We start from the raw sequence: 15,257 nt of genomic DNA, 5'->3' as shown, positions 1-15,257 counted from the left end.
ACCTCATTCAGATTTGTGTGATTGATTTTCTTTATGAATCACCTATATTATCTTTTTTAGCAAAGACAGTCATCACCTTCACCCAACAACTAGAAGAGACCAACGCGAAAGAGAAAGACACCATGGCGACCTTCGAGTGTGAAACCAATGAGCCTTTTGTCAAAGTCAAATGGCTGAAGAACAATGTTGAGATTTTCTCTGGAGACAAATACCGGATGCATTCAGACAGAAAGGTTCATTTCCTATCTGTACTGGTCATCGACATGAAGGATAATGCAGAGTACACCTGTGCTGTGGTTGAAGATGAACACATCAGTACAACTGCCAGACTCGTTGTTGAAGGTTAGCACAATAACTTGTGTGAAACTATCACTCTAAGGGTTGGGTTGCTGGATACGATTAAACCCAGCCCTAGATTTAAAGTGGTTTCAAAAGAGAATACACCACTAAAAACTATTCTAATCTTTTAGTTAATTAGAGGTCTTACTTTGTTTGTGACTTTACCAAAACCTTAGGGATTATACAAAGCATGTTTTTATGCTTGGTTTATTTCAAAAGGAAATGTTTTCTGGAATAGTTATAAACTTTGTGTTCTCATCGTGCAGGAGCTCCACTGTCAATGGTGAAGGGGCTGGAGAACATTGAGGTGCCTGAAACCTACTCTGGGGAGTTTGAGTGTGAAGTGTCTCGAGAGGATGCTGAAGGTGTATGGTATTTCGAGAACCAGGAGCTCACTTCCAGCAACAAGCATGTCATCTCTTCCCGCCGTGGGCGGCACAGTTTATCTGTGAAAGATGTCAAGAAAGAAGACCAGGGAAAATATACATTCACCACGGGTGAATTTAAGACGAGTGCCTCACTGAAGATGAAATGTGAGTGTTAATCATGAATGACCTATTATTACCTATTATTGAATAACATATTATCAAGTCTAGAGGTATGAAAACTGATTTCTTTCCAATGTCTTTTCCTATAGTGCGCCCTGTGACCCTATTGCAACCCCTCTCTGACATAACTGTCTGTGAGGGTGACATTAGCCAGTTAGAGGTGCGATTCTCTCAAGAAGATGTAGAGGGCACTTGGATGAAGAACAGTGTTCCCATTGAAGCCTCTGATCGCATTCACATGGTTATTGACAAGCTCATTCATAAACTTCTCATAGAAGATACAGGCAGGCTTGATGGTGGAATGTACTCATTTGTAGTTCCTGCACAGGACATTTCTACCACTGCAAAGCTTACTGTTCAAAGTAAGTGAATTGATATAATGCTGTACATTCTCAATGCTAAGTCTTTCGTATCTATTTGTTGTTTAACGTGCCATCTTTTTCATTGTGTATTACAGCAATTAGCATCATGGCTCCACTTAAAGACATTACGTCAGTTGAGGGGACCAAGGCTGTTATGGAGGCTAAAATCTCTGCCGCAGATATTGCCTCAGTGAAGTGGTTCCATGATGGAAAGCTTGTAACGCCCAGTGAGAGAATCCAGATTGTTCCAAAGGGATCCAAACAGCGTCTGGTGTTCAACAGAACCTTTGCATCTGATGAGGGAACATACAAGCTTTGTGTTGGCAAAGCTGACTCTAGCTGTAAACTAATGGTTCAAAGTAAGCTTTCACAAACAATCTTATACAATATTTATTTTCATCAGTTTGTCGGTTACAGAAGTGTGACAAAATATAACTTATTTTGCAGAAATCTCCATTTTGAAGCAAATGGAGGATCAGGTTTGCACAGAGACGCAGAATGTTACCTTTAACGTGGAGGTATCCCACCCAGGCATTGATGGTGTCTGGACCTTCAGGAAACAACATCTTAAAAATGGTTCAAAGTATAAAATAGTCACCAAGGGCAAGAGTCACAGCATGACTGTCATTAATACCATGAAGGATGAAGAGGGGCAATACACATTTGCTGCTGGTGAACAGACATCCAGTGCACAGCTTACTGTATCAGGTAGGATGATTATAAGAATGTACTGTACATCCAACTTATGTTGTGGGAGTTTACGTTTGAACTACCATTTATCTACCAACATTTGAAAGTGCAAACAGAGGAAATAAATGAATGTAATTAATGTGTTATTATGTTCCCAGGCGGTGCTATATCCAGACCCCTCCACGACCTCATTGTGGCTGACTCTCAGACGGCAGAGTTTGAGTGTGAGGTGGCCAACCCGTCTGCACTGGGCAAGTGGCTGAAGGATGGTCATCTTTGTGACTTTGGTGAAAATGTTAGAAGTGAAGAAGATGGCGCTGTCAGACGTCTTGTTATTGTCAGCACAAGACCCACTGACGTTGGTGAATACACCTACCAGGTGGCCAACTCCAAGACCACGGCAAGCCTGAAAGTTGAGGGTACGTTCTACAGTCTGAGTGGAAATATGCCTTTGTTGTTAGTTGGTGCCAGCTTCATAATTATTGTAATTTAAATATTTGTTTCCGTAGCTGTGAAAGTCAAGAAGACGCTGAAGAACCAAACTGTGACTGAGACAAAGGAGGCTGTGTTCAGTCTGGAGCTCACCCATGAGGATGTAAAGGGATCACAATGGATTAAGAATGGTGTGGAAATACAACCTAGTGAGAAATACGAAATTACAGTTGATGGCATGGTCCACAACTTGAAGATCAAGAACTGTGACACACGTGATGAATCAGTTTATGGATTCAAACTTGGAAAACTGTCTGCTAATGCTAGATTGAATGTTGAGAGTAAGTTCATATTTTCATAGTCACAAATAGCAACTGTTAACATATTTCAAATGTTCTGATTTTTAACTAGTCAATCTTTTTATTCCAGCAATTGCTATTACAAAAAAGCTTAAAGATGTCACATCTCTATTGGATGCCACTGCCTCTTTTGAGCTGAGTCTGTCTCATGATGATATTCCAATCAAATGGATGTTCAAAAACAAGGAGCTTAAACCGAGTGAAAATGTCAAAATGATGTCTGAGAGAAAAGCGCACAAGCTGATCATCCAGAATGTGAAGACTGACGACCAGGGGGAATACACTGCTGTGGTGGGACACTTGCAGTGCAGTGCCCATTTATATGTTGAATGTAAGTGTTGACATTGACACGCTTGTGAACAAATAGATTACTCAGCTCACTAATGTCATGTCTTTTGATCTGTTCATTGTTGTTTTTTCTCTTTAGCACTGCGCATCACGAAACCCATGAAGAACATTGACGTCCCGGAGACTCAGGTGGCCACATTTGAATGTGAAGTTTCCCATTTCAATATCCCATCCACCTGGCTGAAAAATGGAGTTGAGATCGAAATGAGTGAAAAGTTCAGGATTGTTGTTCAGGGCAAACTTCACCAGCTCAAGATATTGAACACCAGCAGAGAAGACTCTGCAGAATACACCTTTGTCTGTGGAAATGACAGAGTCTCCGCAACTCTGAAAGTTAACCGTAAGTTTTCAACTCACCTGTATATCTTGTATTGTTTCTCCAATAATCTTTACTAAAATGTATTTATTGTTATTCACTTTCTTTTTAAAGCCATTATGATCACCTCTATGCTGGAAGACCTCAAAGCACAGGAGAAAGATACCATCACATTTGAAGTGAATGTCAACTATGAAAGTATCACCTACAAATGGCTCAAAAATGGGGTTGAGATCCGTTCCAGTGACAGATGCCAGATACGCTGCAAACAATTTACTCACTCGCTTACTATCCGGAATGTTCATTTTGGTGATGGTGCAGAATACACGTTTGCTGCTGGCTCTGCTATAACTACAGCCAACCTATATGTTGATGGTATGTCTTGTTTCCGTCCAGACCCTTTTCTAGATATTTCATTTAGAATAATTGTTCTACTGTTTAAGTATTTATTTGCTCTCTCTCACAGCACGTGTTATTGAATTCACCAAGCATATCAAAGATATCAAGATCACAGAGAAAAAGAGGGCCACTTTTGAATGTGAGATCTCTGAGCCTAATGTTCCGGTGATGTGGATGAAAGATGGACAGGAGCTGGAAATGTCTGATAGGTGAGTCTAATTCCTTAGTAAGTATATTATACATGTGAAATGCATCTGTATTTTACATGTATTCATTTAGTAGATACTCTTATCCAGAGCAACGGAGTATACATTTTCCAACTTTTTCTATACTTTCTCCCTGTGGGAATCGAACCTACAATTGTGCTTTTGCAAGCACATTGCACTTACCAGGTGACCTTATGTTATATCTTATGTTTTATTTATCTTGTGTTTTTTAAATGCCTTGATAGGTACAAAGTCTCCACTGAGAAATTTGTACAGCGATTGATGATCCAGTCAGTCCGCATGTCGGATGCCGGTGAATATTCTGTGGTTGCCGGCTCAAGCATGTCAAAGGCTCATCTCACCGTGGAGGGCCGTGATGTCCGTATCACAGAACCCGAAGAGAAAGAATTCACGGTGAATGCTGATACATCCTCCATTGAAGGATTGGATAGAAGTGTGTCGTTATGAGTTCACCGGTAGTAATATGAAAACGTGTGTTATTTATTTTCAGGTTGTTGAGAAACAAAAAACTTCGTTTGAGTTTGAAGTCAGTGAGGATGACATTGAAGGTCGCTGGCTGAGGAATGGCGTTGAAATCCAGTTCCACCTTGACGATAGGCTACACTATGCTGCAATTAGAAAGGTCCACCGCATGACTATCTCAGAGACGTACAGAAGTGATGCAGGGGAGTACACCTTCATTGCTGGCAAGAACAGGGCTGTGGTTACTCTCCATGTCAAGAGTAAGTTTCTCCTTCTTTTTTCCTCCTGATTCAGAAATTCAGATTGAAATAATGAATATGTCTAATATGTAATCAAAGCATTCTACGGAAATATGTTTTTGCAGTTGTTAGTATTTAACTGACTAAATCACAGGGGAAACAGATGCATTACACTATTTATATAATTTGAAAAAGGAAAACCAAGCTTGATGTTCCTTCCTCCCTTTGCATTACATTTGTTGGTTTGTTCCCATAATTTAGTTCCTGAGCCACCTCAGATCATCCGCCAGATGCAGCCTTTGTCTGTGGAGTCTGGCAAACCTGCTCGATTCTCTGTGGAAGTGACTGGCATCCCCCAGCCTCAGGTCGTGTGGTACAAAAATTCTCAGGCTCTGTCCCCTGGTTTCAAGTGCAAGTTCCTTAGTGAAGGAAACGAGTACACTCTGCTTCTCATTGAAGTGTTTCCAGAGGACGCAGCAGTCTACAACTGTGAGGCCAAAAATGATTTTGGCCTGGCCACCAGTTCAGCCTCGCTCAATGTGGAAGGTAAAGTGAAGGAGTTACTGTGTCACAAATGCACACATGAATTACTGAAATAACCCATTAATAAAAATGTCTAAGAATTATTTGCTATTTCAGTTTCAGAAGTAGTTTCTCCTGAAACTGGAGCTCCACCATCCAAACCTGTGATCATTACACCACTGCGCAACACCTCAGCCAAACAGGGAGAGTCCGCAAGATTCCAGTGCAGAGTCTCCGGTGAAGGTATCTATCTTGACCTCCAATTGGGAGGTTTTTAACTGTATTCTTGAAACTGTTAAATAGTACTGATAGTAATATTATAATAATCATAATAAAAATAATAAACAATACTACTAATATAAGAATAACTACATTATTTTATTATTAATAAAACATTGAATTGATTTTGCAATAATGATTGGCTACAACATTATTGCTAGTTGACTAGTTAATAGTAGTAAACAATCAGTGTGCACTGAATTGATATTGATTGCAACCGTCAATGGCTATGCTTATACCGCTCCCTAACACAGATGTTGGTTTTATGTTTTAGTCCTCAGTATTTAATTACCTTGTTTACCATAGCAAATTTACTATGACAATGTAGCCTACTCCACACATTGGATATAAAAAATATATATATATATAGGATAAGGATAATATTATTACATAAAATGTTTTCTCCAAATTAATGTAACAATGATTTTACTTGCCGAATAGGGCAATTACTTATTAAGATGGAAATTATAAAGGAAACGGACATGTAGGCTAGATTTCACTTGTAGGCTAGTTTTCACGGTAGGCTAGAGTAAAAATTTGACAATAAATTGTGATTACATTGTATTTGGAATAATGGTTCTGTAATAAATATAACATTAATAATAGAAACTATCTTAAGTTGTGAAGTTCATGGTACTGGTAGTGAAAAGACTATTTAAAATGTTGCTTGGATAGCTGTGATTATTAATGTATTTATTATAGAACAACATGATATGGCAACATTCACTAGCACACATACTCATATTTTAAGTAATTAGGCCATGCCTATTTTCACATATAATGCCTATTGTCACTTTTTTGAAGAAGCTGAATTGGAAAATAATGTGAGTAATGTCTTATTATTTGGAAGTTTTAATGAAAAAAACAGGTAAAAAATTCTGGTCAAAAGTGCACATTCAATAAATGTGATGTAATGAAAAACAGAATTCAACAGGTGTCTCAGGTGTCTGAGAATATCAATGCAGGTCCCGTCCTAGATGCAATCCAATTATTAATAATATAATGAATAATATTGTTTGCAGTATTGTCTCTATTGTTATTATTAATAATATTGACATCACCAAAACTTTCCTTGTTAGATCTGAAGATCTCTTGGTATGTCCATAAGAAGGAGATCAGTCAGTCTGATACCTTCAGGATATCTCAGTTTGATGACACCTGCCAGTTGGAGATCACCAGAGTGTACGCTGAGGATGAGGGGGAATATACCTGTGTTGCAAGAAACCAGGCAGGAATGGTCACTTGCTCCGGATATCTTGCACTTGAAGGTTAGTAAATGTTTTATTAAGCACAGCTAAAGGGATATACCAACATTTAAAAAATGAATAACGGTTTGAACAGCAATTTTTTAACTCTTCGTGTCCTAGCCATTTGTGATTCAAATTCCATCTAATTCCTAGTAACTATTATATATATATATTTCACACATATTATTCAAATTATCTAGAATTGACTTTGTTGAGCTTCATCATGAATTTTAGATATGATTTGTATTTGATGCATCTAGAAGTTTAATATTGATTCCAAATATTGATTGTTAAACCTTGTCAATAGACTGCTTAAAGCATAAAGAAACCAAAATGTAATTTTATAATTTGGGTAAACTCTTTCTATTTGTGTGATTTTAGTGGGCTTCTGTATTGTCCCATGCGGTCTTTGTAATTTTATGTTTAAATAATCACTGTTTCTGCTGCATCACTGTTTGTGCGTGTTTAATGAAAAACAAAATATTGTAATCCTTTTTTGGCCTTTTGGAAATGCTTAGTCTGGTCATATGTACATTAGGCAAAAATATTGAATATATCAACAGTATATACACAACACTGATAGGATGGTCTACAGCAGTGGTTGCCAATTTCAGTCCTGGAGTACCCCAAACAGTACACATTTTAATTGTAGCCCTAGCCAAGCATGGTTGATTCAACTTCTCAACTAAATATCAGGCTCTCATTGAGTTGAATAGGGTATACTTGTCCAGGGCTACCACAAAAATGTGTGCTTTTGGGGTTACTCAAGACTGGAGTTGGGAACCACTGGAACAGTCGTTAGTCAATTATCAGATAACTTTGAAGTTTTATCCCACTTGAATAGGTTCTGCAGTTTTTTAGACTTCTCTTACACAAAAAGGGCCTTATCATTATTATACTTTTTTGTTTAATTTCGACTTAATTTCGATTAAATGTCATCAAGAAGGATATCGCATTCTTAACTGTAGTGGTCTTTTAAAGTTTGAGAAAATATACTTATTTCTTCTTGTCTTCCTTTTGTCCTTGGGGTTATGAATGAGAAACCTTCCATGACACAAAGTGTAGGTTTATGTTGATAGCACTTGATTGATGACTGAATTATACTCTTCTCATTACCCAGATGAAAATATGAATACAATAGCTAGGCAAAGTGTGTCAAGCCCTGGGGGAACAATGATAAGTCAAAAAATGGAAATGCATTCAGAAGGGTACCAGTCAGTGGATGACTGTGGATTACGCAGTGTACAGACCTATGAGACTGTGTCTGAGATGTCTACAATGAGGATGTCATCTTCATCAGTAAAGATGGTTGAGGTGACCACTGTTGAGAATTCTGAAATGAGCATTCCTGGAAGCCCTACGTTGCTCTTAAAAATGAATGATGTCAGAGTCAGGAGTGGTGAGAAGGCTCAGTTCAACTGCTCTTTTGATGGGCAACCCTTTACTGAAATAGTTTGGGATCATAACGGAAAGACCCTGACAGACACAGAAAGGGTGAAACGTACCCAAAATGGAGGTGTGCTGTTGCTCAGCATACTCAATGTTCAGCTTGGCGACCAAGGGACATACCATTGCACCATTAAAAATAAACATGGCGAGAAAACAACGTCAGCAGATCTCAAAGTTGAAGGTGGATACAGTTTCTTTTAAATTTTTCCACTCTTTAGTCCATTTCATCTCCATTCTGCTTGATGCTTTAGTAAATCCTTTAAAACTTTTAATATTTCCTGTAGATTGTAACCAATTGGATTATAATAATAACTTATTTATTTTGTAAGTAGAGTTTTGTTTATGTTGACTCAAAGCTTGCCCCTAACATCATCTATTCATTTAATTAACAACCAGTGTTTAGATCTAAGATAACCTTTTACTTATGTCCTCTGACTGATGTACTTAACAACTAATAAATCTCCCTTAACTTTATTCTCAACCAGCCGAAGAAGCAAATCCTAAAGCCGAAACCCCCATTCCTTCAGATTCTGTCAATAAAGACTCTAAAGACAGGGAGTCCTCTAAAAATCCCTCTGATCAAGACAAGCAGGAGTCCTTACAGAGTCTTGGACCTTTACCACCGTTCTCACAGAGAACTCAGAGGCAGATAAGCCATGAGTATTACCCCGATGTTATACCCTATGGAGAATACGAATGTGATTACATTGGTGCCATCTACCCAGAATTTCTTGTGACACTGCCCCCAAAAGTCATAGCCAAACATAGAGACACCGTGTCTCTATTTTGCGTTATAAAGGGAATCCCTACTCCGTTTGTCATTTGGCTACACAATCGGTTGATTGTCGAAGAGTCTGTTTCTTACTCTCTGAAACACAAGGGTCCCTTGTGCTGCTTAAATGTTAAGAACATTGGTCCTAAGCAAGGGGGTGTTTACACGTGCAAAATTGTCAATTCAGCTGGAGACGCTGAGTGCAGCACTGTGATGAAAGGTTGGCAACTGCATGCTTTGGATCTTACCACCAGTAGGCACTCTTGGCCATTATTGGCTGTTCTTGTCAATTCCACATTACACACTGCTCCCAACCATTCTCCATTCGTGTCATCTCTACACGTCACCCTTCTTCCACACTGCCCTTTAGCAAAAGAAAAAGAAGCAATAGAATGAGAGCTCACAATCATTTTTTTAAGAATCAGTTTGTCAAGTTCACTGAGTCAAATGCGAAAAGAGAGAGGTGTGCTCGAGTTATTTCACACTTTCCATTAGACCGAATTCACACTATGGCGATGTCTAAACCAAAGCATGTCAGATAGTTTGATGCAGTTTTGTAATAGATGATGACAATATGGATGCACCCTATGTCACCAGGTTCTAGCTGCCAGTACTGCATATTGTTTTGAAATGTCACTAATTTGTGAATGTTTGTTTATTTACAGTGACTGAAAAGGAGGCAGAGGAAAAGGAAAAGGAAGTTGGAGGTAAATTCATTTGTATTCATTTATTTATTCAGTGGAAACACATTGAGAACATGTTTTCATGTGCCCTGATAATACAATTTAAATGGGAGAAAATAGGTCAACTTTCTTTTTCATTTACATATGATTTAATATCCTTTGCCCGATTCTCACAAGCATTCACAGTAGATTTTTTTGCGTTCAATGAGTAAGCTTAAACTAGATGTAGAATAATTTATAATTTTTCACCCCGGGCCACTTGCAAAATGTTTAAGTTTTATTTGAGTAATATAATGTTTGATATCTCTATAATAGGTGTATATATTAGGCATGTGAAACATTTATGTTGAAATGTAATTATCTGTCTTTTGTATTGTAGTGCATGCATATATTTAAGATCTTCTTGGGTTTTATGTAGAATTAAAATAATGTTTTAACTATTTATCTATTTTTTATCAGAATATTCATATATTATTTAAAGTAATATTGTAATTTAATTATTTTACTCAGCTTTCACAAGCTTCACTGTCTCAACTGAAGAGGAGATACTGGAAACTTACACTGGTCTACAATTAGGCAAAACAATTAAATTCAAGCCAGACTCCAAACTTTATTCCAGTACATTAGAAAAGAAAAAGCAAAAGCCAGTTTTTGTGACCCAGCTCTCACCAGTAATTGTTTCTACTGGAGACACAGCTAGATTTACTGTCACAATATCTTGTCTTCCAAAGCCTAATGTCCAGTGGTTCCATAATGGTCGTGTTATAACAAGTTCATCTGTTTACACATTTATCCAACAACAAGATGAATATTCCCTGGTCATAAACAAAGCACAGAAGGAGTTTGAAGGAGAATACTCCTGTATTGCAAGCAACAGGTTTGGCCAATCAACCTGTACTACTTTCCTGAATATTCAAGTAGATGATACAAAGAAACCAGAGAAGCAGGTTGAGAAAGTGTCGAAACCTAGTGGCCAACCACCTGAATTCATTAAAACTATTGAACCTGTGCAATGCACGGAAGGTAGTCAAGCTCTCTTTAAGTATATTGTCACTGGGAATCCTCTTCCAGAGGTTCAGTGGCTCAAAGGTAGTTATCAAATTCAACCCAGTAAGTATTGTATTGTGGTTAACAACCCAGATGGCTCTGGTTTCATCAACATCAAGGGCATCCAGAACGAAGACAGTGGCCTCTATACCTGTCAAGCTTCCAACCCATTTGGGGAGGCCTCTTGTTGTGCTGAGCTAATTGTGTTCAGAGAGTCTGTTTCTGTATCTCAGCACCAAGAACAACATGCCATAGTTCAGAAACAAAAAGGTTATAAAATGTCTTTTTCTGAAGAAGCTACAGAGTCCCGCTTGTACATGGTTAATCTACCTGGAGAGGCCAGAGCCAGAGATCAGATGGTTTACACCATAGGTACGGAAGACAGACAGGTTGTTTCTAGTGAGCAAGTGGATACACTTAGAGAGTTGGATATCTCTTCTGCTACCCTTCATAGAGAGCAGTTCACCCACCAGGCTGCAGTGCTGCAGTCACATGAGGTAGAAGAGATAGTGCCCGATGCTCCCACGGGACCACTTCCAGCATCAGCTGCTCCTACTAAACAGTTGCATATGGCTGCTTTTTCATCTTCTGTCCGAGAGAGCCAGAAACTCACAGAGCAACATTCTGATCGTATCCAAAGCCCTGAAATTCTGGAGCTTGAACCTGTAAGAGAGGAGCATTCTACGTTAATGTCTGCAACATCTGAAGAGGTCATTCCTTTAAGCACAGTGAGAACTGAGGCTTTAGGGGACAGAAAACCAGAGCAAATCAAGTCATCGAAAGAACCAAAACAGGTCATCAGCAGTCATCAAGTTGAAACCAGGTTACCAATTCAGAAAGAGAAATTAGGGACCATTACCAGGCCTAAGGACGAGCAAAGCTTCAGAGTTAAAGAGGGTGTTAAGATTTTATATGCCAGTACATCGTCTGGGCAACTGCCACTATCGGAAGGCCATTGTGATCCACTTTTGACATTTGATAAGCCCACTCAGTCCTACATAGAGAAGGAACATCCTAAGCAGGTGGTGGCACCAGTCAGTGAGATTAAATGTACTTTATCCAAAGAGGAGAAATTTGAAATACACAAACCTGAAAAAGAGACGGGTTTTGTAAGTAAAGAAAGGTTATTTAATTCAGCCATGAGTGCTGAAGAAAAGCTCCTGCTCCAAACTGAACACTCAAAAGTAATTCCAAGTTTGGTAAGCTCAGTTTCTTTGCAATCTCGGAAAGAAGAAGAACAGCTCTTAAATTTACAGATGATTAGTAAACAAAATGTATTGCAGTCAGAAGGTAGGTTTTCTTGTGAGAAGCCATTCCCAGAGAATGCAGATGCAAGAATAAGCCCTACATTGTTGCACACAGTCACCCATGATGAACAGAAATCTGTCACTTGTGAAAAGATATCAGAATTTTCAGCTCAGCTGGACACGATTTCTATTAAACCAAGAATACAAGCCCAAGTTCCTTTACATCTTCACTCTATTCAGTCAGAAAGCACTTTACCTAAAGAAGGTATTTTTGGTCTTGAGGAGCCAAATCTGCAGACTGCAGTACAGAAACAAGAAAGAGTTCGGAAATATGCAGCAACATCAGAGGAAACAAGGGAGTTTGATGCAGATTATTCAAAATATCTGGATATGTCAGTCACAGGCATTCAGTCAGAGCTTAAAACAGAACCTAGAGCTCAGAACATTCTTCAGGTCACTTCGCAGACCCTGGAGCTGCCAAAAGAAATGCCATTTACTAGCAGTTTGAAACAGCAACGTGCGCTAGTCCAAAAGGAAGATCGGCAGAACCTTATGGAATCAGTAACTGTGGTTCACGCTCAAAGTGTAGAAGAAGGTCATACCACAAGTATGAAGGCAGATGATGCAGTCAAACCTCTTCTGAAAATTGAACCCAAGATCCCAACAAAGTTTATCTTTGTTGAAGAGAAGGCGATTGCGACTGAAGGTTGTGCCATTTTAGATGCAGCTGAGCAGGATTTTGCTGTTCAGATTCTTGAAGGTCAGTCAGTGAGACAGTCAATGTTATTGGAAGAGAAACACATCATTGTAGGTGAGCAATCAAGTGAAATTGGGCAGTCTGAGGGTTCAGTTGTGAGTGTAAAGAGTCAGCCCAAAGGGTTATTATTTGCACACGAGACTCAGGACAGTCAAGTTCTTCCAAAGGAACTTACCTTTGTGATTCCAATGCCAAAACCAACAAGTATAGGCATCAGACATCAGTTGAAAACTGCACTTCAGTCTGCTGTGGCTTGTGATCACCCACTTATACTCGCAGACGTTGTTGAGAGATTGGAGGCTGTCCAGGTACAGGAAGTGAATGTACATAAGGAAGCTAAGCATGCAATGTTCACGTACCTTATCACTACACCAGGTGCACCCATGGAAATTACAATTGCTTTTAAAGGTGACTACCCTCAGACAGCTGATCTGAGGACAGAACTCCAAGCAGCTTTCCAGGCTATAGTTCATAGAGAGCAACATACTATCATGTTGGACCAAACCGGCACCATGGAAATAGACAAGCTAAAGAGAACAAATGTTAGCACTGCAAAATCCATAGAAATGCTGTCATCGGTGGTAGAAACTGTAAGGGTAGCAGAGAGCGCAGTGGGATTCTCATCCCCTACAGCTCAGTGTGCTACTCAGAAGACTGAAGCAAAGGCTTTGTTACAGAGTGTAACAGCTCGGGATCACACTGTGGTGAATGAATCCAGAATGACTACCAGGCAGGAGACCAGATCTGTGACAGTAGAAAGCCATGATGAGAGAGTTATGGGTAATACACACTTAACCACAGCATTACCCATTGTCCCTATCCCTGTCAAAGAGTCTCATATTTATAGACAAAGGGAAACGATGGAGGAGTTTCTGTCAGAGGCAATAATGAGTAGTAAACTTCCTGAACAATTTACTACAAATTATCCCATTATTGTAACTCCCCTGGAGGATATTCTTTCTGATAAGAATAGTACGGTTACTTTTAGTGTAACCATAAAGTCGGTCACAAAAGTTAACTGGCTTTTTAATGGAAAATTGATCAAATCTGGCAAAGACTTTAAGTGTTTGAAAGACCATGACACATACACACTAATAATCAACAAGATTGACAAGGAGAAGCACGAAGGAGAATATGTCTGTGAGGCTGAGAATGAAGCTGGCAAGACCACAACAACATCAAGACTCACTGTTGTCTCGAGAGGTTGGATAATAGGGTTATTTTTATATTTTCCAAAAAATAGCAACTAATGCAACAAACACCTCCATTGGTGATTCCTAGCATGTATTCACTTCAAACCCATCATTAATTAACTGGAAGATTTCCACCTTTATATCATCTTGCTTTGTTGTTCCAAGGTTTCTTATTTTTACCCATATCACTCCATTAAAAATACACATCACCTCTGGCCTAATCTTCAACACTCTCTTTGACACCACATCACTCTGTTCATTTGCACTGAGTCCTGAAATCCTCTCTTTGCATGCTTTCTTGGACATTTCATCTTGGTCTAATTTTTTCATGAAAGTGTTTTGATCCAAACCTAACATTATTTCCCTCCACAGTCACTCCTGATCCATTTTTGTTTACAACCTTTCATCCTAGGTTCCCCATTTCACCAGTTTTAACTTCCTGAAATTACAAACTTATCAGTGTGTTTATTATACTGTTTTCTTCCCTCTCCCTTTACATTATAGTGCCACCCATTTTCAAATCCAAAATCCAGCCTCTGGAGATCAATGTTGGCAGCCATGCCAAGTTCGAATGTGAGATTGAAGAAGCACCAAACGTGCAGTTCAAGTGGTTCAAATCTGGCACTCCGCTCAAAGATGGTGCAAGTTGCAGGATCCTCAGTCGGTCACTAGCATCTTCTTTGGAGCTTCTGAGCCCAACCAAAGCTGACAGTGGTGAATATACCTGCACCGCTAAAAATCAGAATGGCAGTGACACCTGTACCGCAAAACTCAACGTAACTGGTGAGTAAACAGTTTTATTTAATTTATTTCACAGTCTGTACAAAAATATCAATGTCTCAGGGATATTATCCCACTGTAACTCATCTATTCTTGCTCAAAATGTCTATATTTTGTCAGATATTTGTGTTTTATGAAGTTTTTAAGAAATTAACCATATTATGTTTTTCATTATTATGTATTTTTTTTTCTGCTTCTTGTTTTCAAATTTCATAGAACTTTTCCCACCTGCGTTTATTACTAAGCCAGATCCATTGACAGTGTACGTTGGGAAAAAGGCGAGCATTCAGTGTGTAGTTACTGGCTCATCGCCAATGACAATTGTCTGGCAAAAAGACAACCATGTTGTTTCTTCAGGGGGAAACTTCAAAATCTCTTCAGAAAAGAATAAACATATTCTTGATATATTAAAACTTGAACCTACTGATCAGGGTGTTTACCTATTTAAAGCGTCCAACAGTGTTGGAACGGCTGTGTGCAGTACTGAGATGAAGGTAATCAACAAACCCTCATTTGTGAAGACACTTGGATCAGTGTCAGTCGCTGTTGGAAATCCATTG

General features: G+C 38.9%; 1 protein-coding gene across 1 annotated transcript in view; it reads left to right on the top strand.

Moving 5' to 3' along the window:
* Window positions 1-15,257, top strand: part of ttn.1 (titin, tandem duplicate 1) — a 163,655-nt gene that overhangs the window by 18,490 nt on the left and 129,908 nt on the right. The window contains exons 23-40 of the mRNA XM_029113520.2: window positions 61-342; window positions 606-872; window positions 977-1,249; window positions 1,345-1,608; window positions 1,697-1,957; window positions 2,098-2,358; window positions 2,449-2,712; window positions 2,801-3,061; window positions 3,158-3,418; window positions 3,509-3,769; window positions 3,861-4,002; window positions 4,245-4,413; window positions 4,511-4,742; window positions 4,983-5,267; window positions 5,361-5,486; window positions 6,602-6,790; window positions 9,656-9,697; window positions 14,422-14,700. Of these exons, the coding sequence (XP_028969353.2) occupies window positions 61-342; window positions 606-872; window positions 977-1,249; window positions 1,345-1,608; window positions 1,697-1,957; window positions 2,098-2,358; window positions 2,449-2,712; window positions 2,801-3,061; window positions 3,158-3,418; window positions 3,509-3,769; window positions 3,861-4,002; window positions 4,245-4,413; window positions 4,511-4,742; window positions 4,983-5,267; window positions 5,361-5,486; window positions 6,602-6,790; window positions 9,656-9,697; window positions 14,422-14,700 (4,119 nt within the window). The remainder of the gene's footprint in view (window positions 1-60; window positions 343-605; window positions 873-976; window positions 1,250-1,344; window positions 1,609-1,696; window positions 1,958-2,097; window positions 2,359-2,448; window positions 2,713-2,800; window positions 3,062-3,157; window positions 3,419-3,508; window positions 3,770-3,860; window positions 4,003-4,244; window positions 4,414-4,510; window positions 4,743-4,982; window positions 5,268-5,360; window positions 5,487-6,601; window positions 6,791-9,655; window positions 9,698-14,421; window positions 14,701-15,257) is intronic.

This window comes from Esox lucius, chromosome 16, assembly GCF_011004845.1.
Source record: "Esox lucius isolate fEsoLuc1 chromosome 16, fEsoLuc1.pri, whole genome shotgun sequence".
Lineage (NCBI taxonomy): Eukaryota > Metazoa > Chordata > Actinopteri > Esociformes > Esocidae > Esox > Esox lucius.
The sequence above is the reverse complement of the archived record's forward strand: the minus strand, read 5'-3'. Positions and strand labels throughout refer to the sequence as shown.